Here is a 15755-nt window from a genome sequence, read left to right as displayed (position 1 = left end):
CCAGCTAGGGGCGCCCGGTCTCTTGACTCCACCCCACCCACCCCCTGCAGGTCCAGCCCCTGGTCCTGCTGCGGCACCACCAGCACTTTGAGGAATGGCACGGCCGCTGGCTGGAGGACAACGTGACCGTGGAGGCAGCTGGCCTGGTGCAGGACTGGCTGATGGGCGAAGAGGATGAGGACATGGTGCCCTGCAAGACACTCTGCGAGACGGCCCACGTGCATGGCCTGCCTGTGACCCGCTACCGCGTGCAGTACAGCCGCCGCCCTGCCTCCCCCTGATGCACCTGAGCAGCCATCACAACCCAGTTTGGTGTGGTTGCTTCCTGAGGCCTAGGTGTCCGTCGAGACCATTTTCCTAAAGCACCCGAGGGAAGGAGAGCGTCCCCCAGCCTTGCTGCTACAGGCTGCCCCTCCAGAGAAGGGGTTGTGTCAGCTTGCGGCCCCACGCTGCCATCACTCTCAGCTCCCCAGCCTCCTTTGGGCCAGTCCTGTGCCAAGCCTGAACCCCCTGCACTTGAACTTGGGGCTCAGTCCCCAGCAGAAAGGGGAGGATCCACCCACTGCCTGAGATGCAAGCAATTGTGTTCACACACCTGCCAGGCACTTACACCACCTGTGCCAAATCTCTGGGCAGGGCTGCGCTGGTCGTTTTGTGCACAGGGCATCTGGGAAAGTCAGTTACAAGCCATGTGAGGGCACACATTTGGGAAGGGCTCCCAGCATAAAAGGAGTTGGGCAATGCCCAGATCTGACAGTGTGGGCATCAGCTTGGCCAAGCACCAGTGCTCAGATCCTCGTTATTTTATAAGCAGGAAGAGCCCTTTTAGCCAAACTGTGAGGTGTGGTGTGGGCAGGGGCATCAGAATGGCCCAGAAGACCCCACTCTGGAAAAAGGACCGCCAAACCCTGCATTGATCCAGCAGCCGGACTCTGGGTCTGTGGGGGACAGGGCTTGGCCCCACACCCACCCAACGAGTGGCCCATGTCGGAGGGCTCCAGGGCAGGTCGTGTACCAAGATGGACACTAGAATGACAGGTGCACACACTTATTTATTCCTTTACGCGCTCAGTGGTGGCAGCTTTTCCAACAGCCACGTCCCAAGGCTTCTAGGGAGTGAGAGCCTCTGCATTCCCACCCGACACCGCTGTCCTGCAGCTGCCACCTGGCGTGTGTGTAAGGGGCTGGGGCGGCTGTTCCGTGGAGGCGTCCACGGCTTTCTGGGCCAAGAATGCCAGGCAGTTCGGGCTGGGGACCAGCTCCTTCAAACTCACTGCACACAAGAAGCCCGGGCCGGGTCCTGGCAACATCGTACCGAGCGGGATCCTCTGACAGGTGGGCCCGAAGCGGTCCCCGTGCAGCCTCTGCCACCGCAGCCCTCGCCCTCCTGCTGAGCTGTGCCAAGCCCACGGTTCCCGCACATGGAGGCGTGTGTCTAGAAGTTGCCTGTGGAACTCAAGGTTTGTGACGCCTCTGACGGTGGGCCAAGACTCACTTCTCCCTCCTAGGGTCTCCCTGCCCTGTTTCCTCAAGTGTAACCCAGGCACTTTGAACCCTTGTTTTGTAAGAAGGGAACTTACCAGAACTCCTGCACCAGCCCCGTGAGGCAGCCCCTCTGTGCCTCAGCGGGGGCCTGGGGTGTTTGCCAAACCCCTGATCCCCTACCCTGCATGCTTCTAAGGAGCTCTCTCATTTTTGAAGAATTTCTCTTCTGGGGCTTGAACTTCTTTTGCAGCTGTTTTGAATGTAGTTTCCTTTTCTATTTATTTGCACATTAAAGTGAACAATTAAATATTGACCTGAAGCTGTGAGCTTCCATCCGTTATTTCCTGTTAGTGAATCCCAGGGCGGCTTTTCCCACCCAGTGAACTCAGGCAGCGAGACCCACAGAGAGGGTCTGCACCTGTGCACCGTGGTCCCCAGACCTCCCAGGTACGTTTCCCGCGGGTGGTTCTCGGTCCTCATACCAGAGCATTTTCTAGAACATTCCAGTTCAGTTGTTACGTTCAGTAGAAATGTGAAGTGTTTCCTTCTAATGTGCATGCAAAAACCAATTACAACACCCGGTGTCTGATCGGAGTTTTCTCTGCCTTGTGCGTCTGATGCCAAGTCCTGAGGCTCATGGGAGGTGGATGGGACATGGCGGGGGGGGGGGGGGGGCGGGGGAGGACTTTGCTTCCCCAGCCCCACAAAACCACCCTCCATACTCTACCTCTGGGGCCACGCCCTTCCACCTCTTGCTTCTTTCCCATCACTGTCCTCTGAACATCTCTAGGACCCCCTCCCACCTGGCTTGCTCCCGCGCTCCAAGGATCAGGGGAGCCCATACCTCTGCTCAGGGGCCTTTCAGCTGCCACCTCTTGCACTGCCGCAGAGGAACTGTCTGTGCCATGTACCTGCCTCCCCTCAGCCATGCCCAGTGCCTACCACCAGGTTCCTGAGCTCAGTTGGCACTGCCCTGCCCACCTGGCCAGTCCTCTCCCAGAAGTTGCCCACCTCCCTGAGTGGCTGTTTCTGCCTCCCAGGGGCCCCTCCACCCATGTGGGGCCCCTCATGGTCCCCGCCTTCCCCTCCAGAATGTCAGGGGTAGCAGGCAACTTGGAGAAGGAGGCTCTACTAGCTTGGATTCGTGGCACCCACCATTCTATTTGCTGTCTCTGGATCTGACTAGGAACCGTGTAAGTGGAATCATACAGTATGTCCTTTTTTGTCTGGCTTATAGTGTCCTCAGCGTGTATCCATGTAGCATGTGTCAGAATTCCCTTCCTTTTTGAAGCGACCTTTCTGCTTTTTTAAAAACATAAATGTTTATGGAAAGTGACACATGTACAGAAAATTCCAGTAGTACAAAGAAAAACACGAAGGAGTCGGGGCCCAAGTCCCTCTCCCCAAAGGCAGCTGCCCCAGTCACTCACCATCTCCTCCCCCTGTGCTCCAGCCGTCAGGACACGGGGTCGGGGTGCCACCCTCAAGGCTGAGGCCCAGGACCAGGGGCCACAGCAGCGGGAGCGCCCACATGTGATCGGGCCGGGCGCCGGCTGCCCTGGCCTTCAGCCAACTGGCCTTGGGCTTCCTTCTGCTGGACCCCCACCCCCGCTTCCTGATTGCAGGTGGAGGCAGGCCCGCTGCACCGCTTGTCCCAGTTGGGACAGGACAGCAGCTGACACCTCCCTGTCGGGTCCCTTCGTTCTGCTGGCACAGGGTTGTCTCCATGGTGGGGGGGAGGGGCCGTCAATGGGCAGCCCCTCCTCCCCCCGCACCCACCCCAGCCCTGCCATGCTGGTAATGGCCCCTGTACAGATACCTTCCTGCACACATGGGTCTGCCATAAATTCCAAGACACGCAACTCCTGAGTCAGACCCCCCTCCTGGGGGCTCCCAGTCTGCCCTGGCCCGGTGTCCCGTCCCCAGCATCCGCTGCACACGTTCCCTGGAGGAGGGCAGGGGTCCCCATCCTGGCTTTCCTGTGCTGAAGGCATCATCGTTGTGCATCATCCAGAGACGCAGGCATGGGCTGAATCTGTTACTGGTGGAAACCACTCCGAATGGGAGAGCTCCTGGCTGAGGCCCTGGCCCAGCGCGAGTGCTCTAGGCCCCAGTCCCCCTCACCCCGGGGCTGGGGGCAGGGACTCAGCATCCCGGCCTCTGGCCATGTCCAAACTGCTCAGTCACTTCCTGCTGGTCTGTGTGTCCCTGAGAGTGACGAGATTAGGGTGGCTGTGCCAAGACACCCCATCGGACCCCCTCTGCCACCCCCACTGCCCCTTGGGGTCCTCCTGCTCCCAGACATAGGCCCATGGCCCAGACCTGACCACACAGAACCGAGGCCCCCGAGTTCCTGGCTGGACTGTTGGAGGCTTCTCTAGGCCCTGGAGGGGAGTGGGGGTGGGGGTTTGCATGCAGGAGAGAGGAATGCCCTCCCTCTGAGCCTCAGTTTCTTCATCTGCACAGTGGCCCCCATCAGAATACAGGAACATGGGGGGCCAGAGGAAGGAGGGCCCCTGGGAGATGGGCTGGCCTGCTGCCTCCCTTGGCCTCAGATGTGGATGTGTGTGACCATCCCTCCCAGTCAGGCTGGGGTGGGGCCAGGGCAGGAGCAAAAGACGCTTCGCGAACTCAGGACAGACATCGCCCAGAGGTGGCTGCGCCAGGCTCCCCTCGACACTCGACACTCGGGGCAACACGACAACAGGGCTCACGCCTCCTCCGCGCTCCCCAGCAGACCCAACTCACAAGGCGCCTTCCCCTCTCGGGCGCCTCACTTTGCGCATGCGCTGGGTAATGGGTGAGGAGGCGAGAAGGCAGGGCAGGCCTTATAGAGGACCGGGGGCTTGGGCACATGTGGGGGGACAGGGGGTTCACCTGCTCTGACCTATGACCTGAAAGGCAGGACTCTAGTCTTGCCCACCAGAGAGAGACGAGGTTTCAGGAAGGGCCAACAGCTCCTGATGGAAAAACACGAAGAAAAACATGTGACCTGGAGGACTGGGCGGCTATGAGAACGGCAACTGTGACTGGCCAGCAGGAAGTGGCCACTTAGCCCACACAGGCTTCCTGGTCTGGACAGGGGGTGGTGGGGCTGCTGCAGCCTGAGACTTCCTCCCCATCTCACTGGCCCAGCACTTGTACCCCGTGAGGCACCGCTGCCAGACAAAGTGGCCCCCGCCACCAGGCCACTTAGGTCATCCGTGGGCCTCCCACAGGCTGGCTGGGGGCAGGGGCTGGTTTATCTCACTGGCCCTGTCCGCTCCCCCGCCTCCACTCAGGAAGCTGGGGGTGGGGGTCCAGCAGATAGGAAGCCCAAGGCCAGTTGGCTGAAGCCCAGAGCAGCCGGCGCCCGGCCCTGATAGCATGTGGGCGCTCCTGCTGCTGTGGCCCCTGGCCCTGGGATTCAGCCTGGAGGGTGGAACCCCAACCCCCAGTGTCTACGATGAAGGCTGGAGCACAGGGGGAGGAGATGGTGAGTGACTCCAGGTGCTGCCTTGGGACTGGGGGAGCATGATGGGCGGAAGGACACGGGACTGGGGGGCCCTCCAGCTCAGCCCTGAGCCCACGGGGAAAGGGTTTCCATGTCCAACTCTGTCCCACCAACCTGGGGGGGTGGCTCCTGTGAGCTGGGGCCTGGGTTGTAGCCCCTGTTTGGGGACCATCCAGCAGGAGGGCTGGTTGAAAGGCAGGAGATGACGCCTCCATCCCCGTTCCCTCCCCCAGATGGCCAGCTGGAACCTTGGACCAAACCCCAGGGGGCAACAATTTGCATAACTCGCACCTTCCCCGGCAGGCCCTGTGCCAACCACAGCTACACTCTGGAGCTTTCGGAAAGTTCACGGGCGCTGCTGCTGGGCTGGGTGCCCACAAGGATGGTGCCCGCTCTCTATGGGCTGGTCCTGGTGGTGGGGCTGCCTGCCAACGGCCTGGCACTGTGGGTGCTGGCCACGCGAGTGCCTCGGCTGCCATCCACGGTGCTGCTCATGAACCTGGCAGCTGCCGACCTGCTGCTGGCCCTGACCTTGCCACCCCGCATTGTCTACCATCTTCGGGGCCAGCGCTGGCCCTTTGGCGAGGCCGCCTGCCGCCTGGACATAGCCGCACTCTATGGCCATATGTACTGTTCTGTGCTACTGCTGGCTGCCATCAGCCTGGACCGCTACCTGGCCGTGGTACATCCACTGCGGGCCCGCACCCTGCGAGGCCAGCGCCTGGCCACTGGGCTTTGCGCCTTGGCCTGGCTGGTGGCGGCCACCCTGGTGCTGCCCCTGGGGCTGCAGCGGCAGACCTACCAGGTGTCACAATCGGATCATGTGCTGTGCCACGACGCACATCCCACAGGTACCCAGGACTCCTACTGGCGACCCACCTTCGTCTGCCTGGCCGTGTTTGGCTGCCTCCTGCCCCTGCTGGCCATGCTGCTCTGCTACGGGGCTACCCTGTGTGCACTGGCCGCTGGAGGCCAGCGCTACAGCCACGCGCTAAGGCTGATTGCGCTGGTGCTGGCCTCGGCCCTGGCCTTCTTTGCGCCCAGCAATGTGCTGCTGCTGCTGCACTACTCGGACCCAGGCTCGGAGACCTGGGGGAACCTGTACGCTGCCTACGTGCCCAGCCTGGCACTCAGCACCCTCAACAGCTGCGTGGACCCCTTCGTCTACTATTACGTGTCGACCGAATTCAGGGACAAGGTGCGGGAAGGGTTGCTCCGCTGGTTGCCAAGTTCCACCACGGTCTCCAAGGAGAGGGGCAACCCGGGGACAGGCACCAGGTCCTCATCGCTCATCTGACAGCCTCTCAGGAGGCAGAGCAACAAAGAGGGGTTGGACTGGGTTGAATGGGCCTCCCGCCAAATTCATGTCCCTCAGGAACCTCTAATGAGCTTGTTTGGAAATAGGGTCTGTGCAGGGGTAATTAGTTAAGATGAGGTCACATTGATGTAGGATCAGCCCTAAACCTGTCATGACTAATCTATATATAAAAAAGTGTCCGACCATCCGACGCACACTGACCACCAGGGGGCAGATGCTCAATGCAGGAGCTGCCGTGAGGCACACAGAGAAACAGCACCACGGACCTGGTGCCCACAAAGCAACACTCGGCCTCCCCCAAGTGGGACACAGGCCCTGCCACCACCCAGAGCGACACCCCACCAAATCGCAGCCGCTGCTGCCGGGACCCCATGGCACAAAACGCAGCCCAGCCCAGCCCGGAAACATTACCGTGGGTGCCAGGTAATGAGGCCACATAGCAACACCCAGCTTCTCTCCCTAGCAGCTAGCCTCCTGCAGTTTCTTCAGCCCAGGAACATGACTTGCTTGATAGCCAGGTGGAATCATTTTACACTGAAACCAAATGTCTGTGAAGCGTTTTCCCATGCCTCATCTCATTTGATCCTCACAGAAGTCCTGGGGTAGGTAGAGAGGAGACTTGGTGGAATCCTATTTTCTTTTCATTAGCCAGAAAATGGAGATTTAGAAAGCTTAGAAACTGAAAAGAAGAAATGGTGGGCCTTGAAAATGAGTTCAGGTTTTCTCACTGCGCAGAATATAGTCAAACACTGCTGCAGTTAAATATTTTACCCTTCGTTCTCCCTGTGTGATCTACAATAATAATCTGCTTCATGTTGATATTTACTGCTGGGTTGCTGCACTCGGGGGGTGGTGGGTCCTTCAGCCTGGACTATGCCCTCTGGCAGTCCAGGACCTCTCAGGGGATGTCCACCTGCTGGCTTAGGCCTGCTCCCTGGGGGGATCAGGCCTAAGCTGGCAGTCAGACATCCCTCTGGCAGCCCGGGAGCCCTCGGGGGATGTCCAACTAATGGCTTAGGCCCGCTGGTTCCCATCATCATCACTGTGCTGGCCAGCCATGAGCCGGCTTCTAGCTGAGCGGCACTCCCCCTGTGGAAGCGCACTGACCACCAAGGGGCAGCTCCTGTGTTGAGCATCTGGCCCCTGGTGGTCAGTGCACGTCATAGCAACCAGTTGTTCCTCATCATTCTGCTGTTAGGGTCAATTTGCATAATGCCCTTTTATTATACAGGAAAAGGCTAACTTGACTCGCATATGCACGATAGATATAAAGCTCTCGCTGGCGCCAATTGCACACGTGTGTTTCGATGTCATTGTCAATTGTGAATTTGGTGACACTTCTATTATACAGAAAGGGCAAATAGCGATATTAAAATATTTCTTCTAATTAATTTCCCTTTAATGTGCACAAATCCATGCACCGGGCCACTAGTGTCCTTCTAAGAAGACACAGAAACACAGGGAAGAAGGCTGTGTGACCGTGGAGTCAGAGACTGAGGCCACACGCTAAGCACAAGGGTTGCTGGCTGCCAAAACCGGTTTGGCTCAGTGGATAGAGCGTCGGCCTGCGGACTGAAGGGTCCCGGGTTCGATTCCGGTCAAGGGCATGTGCCTGGGTTGTGGGCACATCCCCAGTGGGGGATGTGCAGGAGGCAGCTGATTGATGTTTCTCTCTCATCGATGTTTCTAACTCTCTATCTCTCTGTAAAAAAATCAATAAAAAAATATATTTAAAAAAAAAAAAAAAAAAAGAGTTGCTGGCAGCCACCGAACCCGGGAGAGCAGCCTGGGAGGGATGCTCCCTCAGGCCCTCCAGAGGACCCAGCCTTGCCCACAACCTGATATTAGACTTCTGGCCTCCAGGATTGAGACAATAAATGTCTGTTGTTTTAAGTCACCTGGTTTGTGGTGCTTGGTGACAGCGGCCCCAGGAAGCCAAACCGGGCAAAATGCAGATTCCCAGGCCCGCCAGCTCCCTCGTGTCCAGGTGGGGGTGAGACAGGCTGATGGTGCCCTGGACCCGCCCAAGAACCCCTCCAGGAGAAGGTTCAGCCCCTCCACTCCGGCGGCCCAGGCAGGGGGAACCTGGTCAGAGGTTCTTGTTCTCAGAAGCCCAGCTTCCAGCTCCAGGGTTCAGGGTGTCTCCTGAGCAATCACTGTGGAAACCCCCACTCTGCTCCCCAAAGCCTCATGCAACCCATCACTGGGAGCCACAGGCTCAGTCTCCTGCTGTCCCCTGGCTGCAAGATGTCACCTCTTCCCTTTAACCTGACTCCTGCTTTCTCTTCTCATTTGATGTTAACTCCCCACCATCAGGACCAGGGGCGAGGGAACTAAAGGGGGGACGCTGTGCATCTGGGCGCAGGAGCTTCAGTCTCAGACCCCCACCCCCAGCTGTTTACAGCTGTTCTGAACTGAATGGGAGGGGGATGCCACACGGGAAAGGCAGCAGCCACTCTCTTCTCTCCTGAGGGCAGCCTGGGTTATCAGCAGCCGCTGAGGCAGCAGCTGTGGGGTTAGCAAGCCCCCTAAGGCACAGGGGATGGGTGTCATCCTGGATTCACATTGGGCCTGTCTCTGGTCTGGGGGAAAGGGAGCTGGTGAGGGGGCAGCCCAGGGAGAGAGACACACACACACACACACACACACACACACACACACACGCACACCTGGGGAAGTGTAAGATCACCAGTAGCCTGGTGTGTGAAGTACTAGCTTTCTAAGGTGTTACCCTGGGGGACTCTGGTGGGGGTACTAGGAACTCTGTATTGGTGTCATTTCTTACAAATGCGCGGGAATCTTGGGGTGCACGTGTGCAGCACCCTCCCCGCCACCTGCTCTGGAAGGTTGGGCTGTGGACGAAGGAACAGAGGTCTGGGGGCCAGATGGGAACTGGGCCTCAAGCTTTTGGGGCTGGCCCCCACCAAGGCGACCGTGGAAACGAGCTTTTATTATACCAGCAGCCTCTAGTGCGTGAAATACGGGGCTCGTCCAGTGAATTGTCCCTTGTAGATGGGCGGGGGCGGGGGGCCAGGGGCATGGGACACTCACTGCTGGTGCTGCACCAGAGACCTCCTGGCGGGGCAGCCACCTCGGGCCCTGGAGGGGCTCTGTGCTGCTCGGAGGGTTGGTCTGAAATAAATACCACGTGGGGGCCGGGTGGGGGTGGGGAGGCAGGCGGATGGGAGAGGCTTACAGAAAGGAATCAGAGCCCAGCTGGAGTCCTGGCAGGAAGGTCTGAGCTTGCAGCTTCAGTGGGTTGTGGAGCTGGGGCACCCCCCTCCCTGGGGCTGTGGAGGGGGATGGACCTCCAGGCGGGGTGCCAGGGGACGTGGGGCTCTGGGGTGAGGCCTTGACAGCAGTAAGATCTAAGTGCATCTGCCCAACACTAAGCATCAGGCGCCCCTGGGGCAAGACTGGGCGGTGTGTGCGGGGACTGCGACCATCCTGGTACGAGCCTGGGTCTGGGGAGGTGCTCGGGGGGGCCTGGGGCCCGGGTTCCCCAAAGGGAGGCCGGGCTTTGCATTTTGGAGAAAGGCAGCCTGTTTCATTTCCAAGATGCCAACGAGAGCACGGATACGGATGCGTCCTTGATTTATCCAGAGTCCTGTCCTCGCAGAAACAGCACTTGGGCCATGAATTCTTCCCGGAAACATCCCTTCTCCCTGGAGCAGAATGTCCAGCTGAGGGAGCTGCTCTGGTCCGCAGAAAGGGGCGTCAGCCCTGGGATGGAGGCTGGGTGCCCCGAGCTCCAGCTGCAGCTGTGGAGTTGGGGGTCGACGGGCCTCTAGCCACCGCCCAAGGCCTTCCTTTTGGCGGAGGTGGGGGCTGGCCCCCCAGGAGGCCAGTCATCCATGGGGCAGTCAGGTCTCTGCAGTTGGGTGTAGGGGGTTCACTGGGAGGTGGGGCCACCGGCCACCAGGCAATCAAGGGAGCTCTGCAGCCAGTGGGCTCCTTCCCGCGGGGTGGACAGGAACAGGAAGCAGCCAGATCCGGTCCTGCTCTGAGCATTAGGAAGAGAAGCCGCTCTGACTGACGGGGAGAGAAGGAGAAAAAGGGTGTGGGCTGCCAGGTCTTGAGGGGCCCGGTGAGCTCTTCCCGGGTCCCGCCTCCTCCGCAGGCCTCCACCTCCACCGGCCTGCACGTGGCTCAGCCACTGCCCTGCCCATGGACACAGCAGCACCTCCCCTAGGGGACCCAGCCCCGCAGGCCCCTGCCCACCCTACTGGGCCACAAAGATGGGACAGGGCTTCACAAACGGAAAAACCACCTGAGGGCCTCAACTCAGCGGTGAAAAGGAACTATTGATACACAAAAACCACACGATGGATGGAAAGGGAGCTCTGCTGAGTGAGAAAGCCAGTCTCCAAAGGTTGCCTACTCTACAGCTCCGTTGACATAGCATTCCTGAAATGGCAAAATTACAGAGGGAGAACCGATGAGGCTGAGGAGGGGAGGTGGGGGCAGTGATGAGGGTGGCTGTGAAACACGGGTCCTGGAGGTGTCAGCTGTTCTGTGTCTTGACTGGGGTCGTGGTTACACAACTCCACACGTGAGGGGAACGTGCAGGCTCGGTTGCAAATGAGCGCATGTGGATGTGGTGACAGAGCAGTAAGATGGGCGGACTGGCCCTGGCCGGGTGACTCAGTTGGCTGGAGCATCATCCCATACACCAAAAGGTTGCGGGTTCGATTCTCAGTCAGGGCACATACCTAGGTTGCAAGTTCGATGCCCGGTTGGAGCGTGTGCAGGAGGCAACCGATCCATGTTTCTCTCTCACATCGGTATTTCTCTCCCTCTCGTTTCCTCTCTCTCTCTCAAAAATCAATAAAAACATTTAAAAAGTTTGACAAAAATCCCCTCTCCAAAACAGAAGTGAAAGCAGACCCCTTGGGAGGCACTGGAGAAAGGGGGCAGATCCGAGGGGGGGGGGGTGTCGACATTGGGAGAGTTCAGTGTATATACAACAGCTACAGCCTGGAGGTTGGGTGAGGACGAAAAACGGAGACACACACCTTCAAGAGTGATACATTTTTGGCAAAGTGGTACAATAGTCGCCCCAAGTATAATGAAAAGCTTAAGGATGTATATGGTAATCCCCACCCGGCCCCAGAGCTACCACTAACAAAAATAAGGCTAAAAGGACACTCGCTAAATTAAAATGGAATTCTAAAAAAAATTCAATTAATCCAAAAGAGAGTGTGAAGGGAGGAACAGATGGGACAAAACAAAAATATTCCAGCAGTAGCCTTAAACCCAGCCTGTCAATCATGATATGAAAGGCACGTAGAATGACGCCCCTCGGGAGCTCTTGCGGGCTTTGCTGAGTGGGGTCAGAAGCAGCCTTTGCCACTGGTGTGGGGCGGCTAAGACTCCCTTCGAGGAAGTCAGGGCTCAGAAGACAGAGCCCGAGGCCTGATGGTGCACCAGCCCCGAGCACCTGACACATCGCTGAGCTGCTGAGTCTGCTGTAAGTCACCCCCAAAAGATAGGCCTCCTCCGGGAAGTCTGCTCAGAAGCCCCCTCCCAGCCTCACCCCACCGCGCTCTCTGGTCTGACCACTTCCACTGGGGTGACAAAGGCTCTCTCCCTGACCATCTCCACGCTGGCTCCTCTGGGCTCTTTTCCAACTAGGTCTCTGGCTTTGGACTGCTGTGTTCGTCCGGTTCTGTCCAATTGCAAGAATCCACTAAGTGGGTTTAGCCCGAATCCCCACCGTCCATATCTGATCACCCTCACATCTGTCAGGTGCCTCTCCCGCCCCCATCCACACCCCAGGGGACAATGTCTGATAACCCAGCCTGCCCTCAGCAAGAATCCTGTTGGGTTGGTTTAGCCAGATTCCCTCTTACCCCTGATGTTTCCTCTTAGTAATTTTCCATCCACTCACCCACTGCCCTGCTCCCTGGCTATAAATCCCCACTTCTTATATTCGGAGTTGTGTCCTCTCTCTCTCCCCACTGCAAGACTCCCTCTACCTATCTCAATAACCCCCCCTTAAATAGAGCCTTCCTTGTGTTGTGAATATTTTCTTTTTCTTTTCTTTATTTTTTGAAATGTGTTTTTTTATTTTAAAGAGAGGGAGAAGGAGAGGGAGAGAGAGATAGAAACATCAGTGATCCGCTGCCTCCTGCCTGACCCCACTGGGGATGGAGTAGCAACCTGGGCATGTGCCCTGACCCCTGACTGGGAATAGAACCGGTGACCTCCAGCTCCATCCACTGAGCCACGCCAGCTGGGCATGAATATTTTCTTGGACAGGGTCCCAAGCCCAGTGGGTCTCAGGGACAGGTCTGTCCTGGTCTAGTCCTCCCTGGGAGGGCTCACTCAGCCTCACCCCGCAGACAGGCTGGTCTCTGTGCCGGATGAACATGGGTGGGGGAGACAGGATCCCCCACTTGTCCTGGAAACCCCAGAAGGCTGACCCCTCTGCTGTCACTCCCATCCCTGCCTGGATCCAGGGCTAGTGGAGGAGGTGGGGGCAGACCCAGCGCTCACCTGTCCTCCGCCTCCTCCTCCAAGTCCAGGGCCTCATGGTTGGCTGACAGGGGCCCAGAGTCCAGGGGGACCGGGCCGTAGTTGTAGTTATAAGCAGAGGCTGGCATCGGCTGCTCTGGAAAGAAGGGGGACTCAGTAGGTAAAGGGTGCTGGATGGAGGGGGCCTGAATGGCAGCCAGCCCAGCGGACAGGAGAGGAGCTGCATGGCCCAGAGCAAGACAGGAGGTGAGAGGTCATGAGAAAGGGGAAGGGACACAGGTCAGAGGTGGGGAGATGCAGGAAGGGGCGGGGGAGGAGGAGATTGGAGGAGGCCAGGAGCGGAGGTGGGGGAGGACAGGAAGCCAAAGGGACAGAGAGATGGAGGGAGGGGGAGATGGGGCCACAAATAATGGGGAAAGGTGAAGGGAAGGGGGAGAGACAGGAGCCTGGTTCCGCAGGGGGAGGGACCCATGCGGTAGGGGAGGGAGGGAAGTGAGGGATAAAGTAGGAAGCTGGGAAATGGAGAGGGGAAATAAGTAAGTGGGAGGAGGGGACTCAGATGTGTGTGGGGGGGGGGGGGTGGGGGGGCAGAGAGGGGGCTCAGACAAACAGGAACAAGGGAAAGAGAGGTCCTCGCCAAAGAAGTGGTAGCAGGGGCTGCTCAACCAGGCAGTGACCAGAAGGGAAAAGGAGGGGAAGGGAGGGGAGAGGAAGGGGAGGGGAGGGGAGTGAGTGATGCAGGACACGGTGGAGGAGGTGATGGAGAGAAGGGGGAGGGGCTGGGGAGGAGGGGCGGGTGATACGGAGGAGGGGCGGGTGCTGGGGAGGAGGAGATGGAGAGAAGAGAGCGTGACAGGGAGGGGGTGAGGCACTCCTGGGGGAGGCAGGATCCCCGAGGCGCACGTGGGTCCTCACCGAGGGAGCAGCGGCCGGGGGGCGCGGGCTCCAGCCTCAGGCCCCTGCGGCAAGCGGCCTCCTGCAGGCGGCAGGCGCTGCTGTAGACCACGCCGTCCGAGCCGCACACCGGGTCCCCGCGGGCGCCGCAGTCCCGGGTGCAGTGGCAGCGCGCGATGGTCGCCTCCTCCTTCGGGTCAGCCGCGGGGCTCCGCTCGCCAGGGGACCAACCTGGGGAACGAGGCCAAGTCGGCGGAGCCCAGGGCGCCCCAACTCCCCACCGCCTGCGTCTCCGACGAGCCTGAGGGCGGGGCCGCCCCTCTCCGGGTGTGGGGGCCGGTCGCTGCGGTTCCCCGGGGCTCTGAGCCTTAATCTAGTGTAATTTCGTTCAAGTATCTGCACAGTGCTTACTAAAATAAATTTAAAAATTTTAAAGGTTTAAATTTGCCAAAGCCGGTTTGGCTCAGTGGATAGAGCGTCGGCCTGCGGACTCAAGGGTCCCAGGTTCGATTCCGGTCAAGGGCATGTACCTTGGTTGCGGGCACATCCCCAGTAGGGGTGTGCAGGAGGCAGCTGATCGATGTTTCTTTCTCATCGATATTTCTAACTCTCTAGCCCTCTCCCTTCCTCTCTGTAAAAAATCAATAAAAATATATTTTAAAAATAAAAAAATAAAATGTTTAAATTAAAAGCAGTTCAAGACGTTTGGGAAATCAAAGGCCCCAGGGACCTCCGGCCCCGCCCAGACCTTGCGGAGGAGCCGGAGGCCAGGGCTCTCCACCCGCCCGGGTCTCACACGGCCCCGCCCCGCTCAGCCCCGCCCCGCAGCCCACAACTCGCGCCTCTGACAAAGCTGGGGTGCTCCTGCCTCACCACGCCGACCCCCCTCTGCCAGGCCAGCCCCCTCCCCGCAGATCTCAGCTCCCACAGGCGAGCCCCGCGCACTCACCAGGGCCCTGGGCCGCGGAGCGCTCCACTTCGTTGCACGCGGGCCCCGCGCACAGCTCCCGGGCCAGCGGGCTGCGCGCGCTGACGTTGTAGAAGCGCGTGGCCTCAAAGGCTGCGGGGGCGAGGGGGATGGTGACCATGGGAGGGGGTGACAGGTGAGGGGCAGTGCTGGGTGCGGGAGGGCAGCGGGCCTACCGGGCTCGTAGTAGTCGTAGATGGAGATGGGCAGCGCGGCCGTCCTGCCCACCACGTGCTCGCGGAGCGCCTGGAACTGCACACAAGTCAGGCACTGGCTGGAGATCTGCGGGGCAGCGGGCGGCTCAGCTAGGGCTCGGGCTCGGCTGGGTCCATTCGGCCCAGGGCCTGAGCTCCGGCCTCCATGCTCCTTGGCACCCCAAAGCGTGGACCCAGACTAGCTGATTTCAGGGTACCCAGGAGAAGTGAAACAGAAACCTGGTCCCATTTCAGTTCGTGGGTCCTTTCATCCCCCCTAAATAAGTCTCAGCTGGCCTTTCAGCTCCCCAGTCCTGCAGCGGCCCCCTCCCCCCCATGTGTGACATTTAGTTCCTTCACAGCGTGTGTGACATCACCTCTGTCTAGTTCCAGAGTGTTCGTCACCCTAAAGGCAACCCTGTCCCCAAAGCAGTCACTCCCCATCCTCCCCTTCCCTGTGCCCTTCCCTCATGCCCTGGCAAACACCACTCTGCTTCCTGTCTCCATGGATCTGCCTGTTCTGCACATCCTAGATAATAAAAGCATAATATGCTACGTGTCGACCGCGGGACCAGTCTCTATGATGCACACTGACCACCAGGGGGCAGATGCTCCAACCGATGGCCCCTATCGGCCCTGATCACTGGCCAGGCCGAGGGACCCCACTTGTGCACGAATTAGTGCACAGGGCCTCTAGTTTCATATAAATGGGATCACACACTATGTGGTTTTTTGTGTCCTGCCTCTCTCAGCACGTTTTTGGGGTTCATCCACATTGTAACCTGTGTCAGTGCTTCATTCCTTTTTGTGGCTGAATACTATATTCCATCCACCCCCCACTTTTCCCACCAAACCAGCTGGCTGGGCACACCATCAGCTACAGCAGCTGTGCCTGAATATATTCTCCCGGTTTCTTTCTCATGGTAC

General features: G+C 59.0%; 3 protein-coding genes across 4 annotated transcripts in view; 2 read left to right on the top strand and 1 right to left on the bottom strand.

Moving 5' to 3' along the window:
• SIN3B (SIN3 transcription regulator family member B) overlaps positions 1-1804 on the top strand; it is a 40703-nt gene extending 38899 nt beyond the window's left edge. For both annotated transcript variants that reach the window (XM_059696340.1, XM_059696339.1), the window contains one exon: positions 51-1804. In XM_059696340.1, coding sequence (XP_059552323.1) covers positions 51-281 — 231 coding nt within the window. In that variant the 3' untranslated portion in view covers positions 282-1804. The remainder of the gene's footprint in view (positions 1-50) is intronic.
• A 2798-nt stretch (positions 1805-4602) lies between these two features.
• Positions 4603-6662, top strand: F2RL3 (F2R like thrombin or trypsin receptor 3). The gene is made up of 2 exons (XM_059696338.1): positions 4603-4960; positions 5212-6662. Exons 1-2 carry the CDS (start codon positions 4852-4854, stop codon positions 6273-6275), a joined length of 1173 nt encoding a protein of 390 aa, XP_059552321.1. The 5' UTR covers positions 4603-4851; the 3' UTR covers positions 6276-6662.
• A 3211-nt stretch (positions 6663-9873) lies between these two features.
• CPAMD8 (C3 and PZP like alpha-2-macroglobulin domain containing 8) overlaps positions 9874-15755 on the bottom strand; it is a 62544-nt gene continuing 56662 nt past the window's right edge. Inside the window, exons 38-42 of the mRNA XM_059696337.1 lie at positions 14811-14916; positions 14617-14727; positions 13689-13898; positions 12795-12909; positions 9874-10328 (exon numbers count right to left, since the gene is read on the bottom strand). Coding sequence (XP_059552320.1) covers positions 10307-10328; positions 12795-12909; positions 13689-13898; positions 14617-14727; positions 14811-14916 — 564 coding nt within the window. The 3' untranslated portion in view covers positions 9874-10306. The remainder of the gene's footprint in view (positions 10329-12794; positions 12910-13688; positions 13899-14616; positions 14728-14810; positions 14917-15755) is intronic.

Source organism: Myotis daubentonii, chromosome 5 (assembly GCF_963259705.1).
Source record: "Myotis daubentonii chromosome 5, mMyoDau2.1, whole genome shotgun sequence".
Classification (NCBI taxonomy): domain Eukaryota; kingdom Metazoa; phylum Chordata; class Mammalia; order Chiroptera; family Vespertilionidae; genus Myotis; species Myotis daubentonii.
This window is presented reverse-complemented; position numbering and strand designations above follow the sequence as displayed.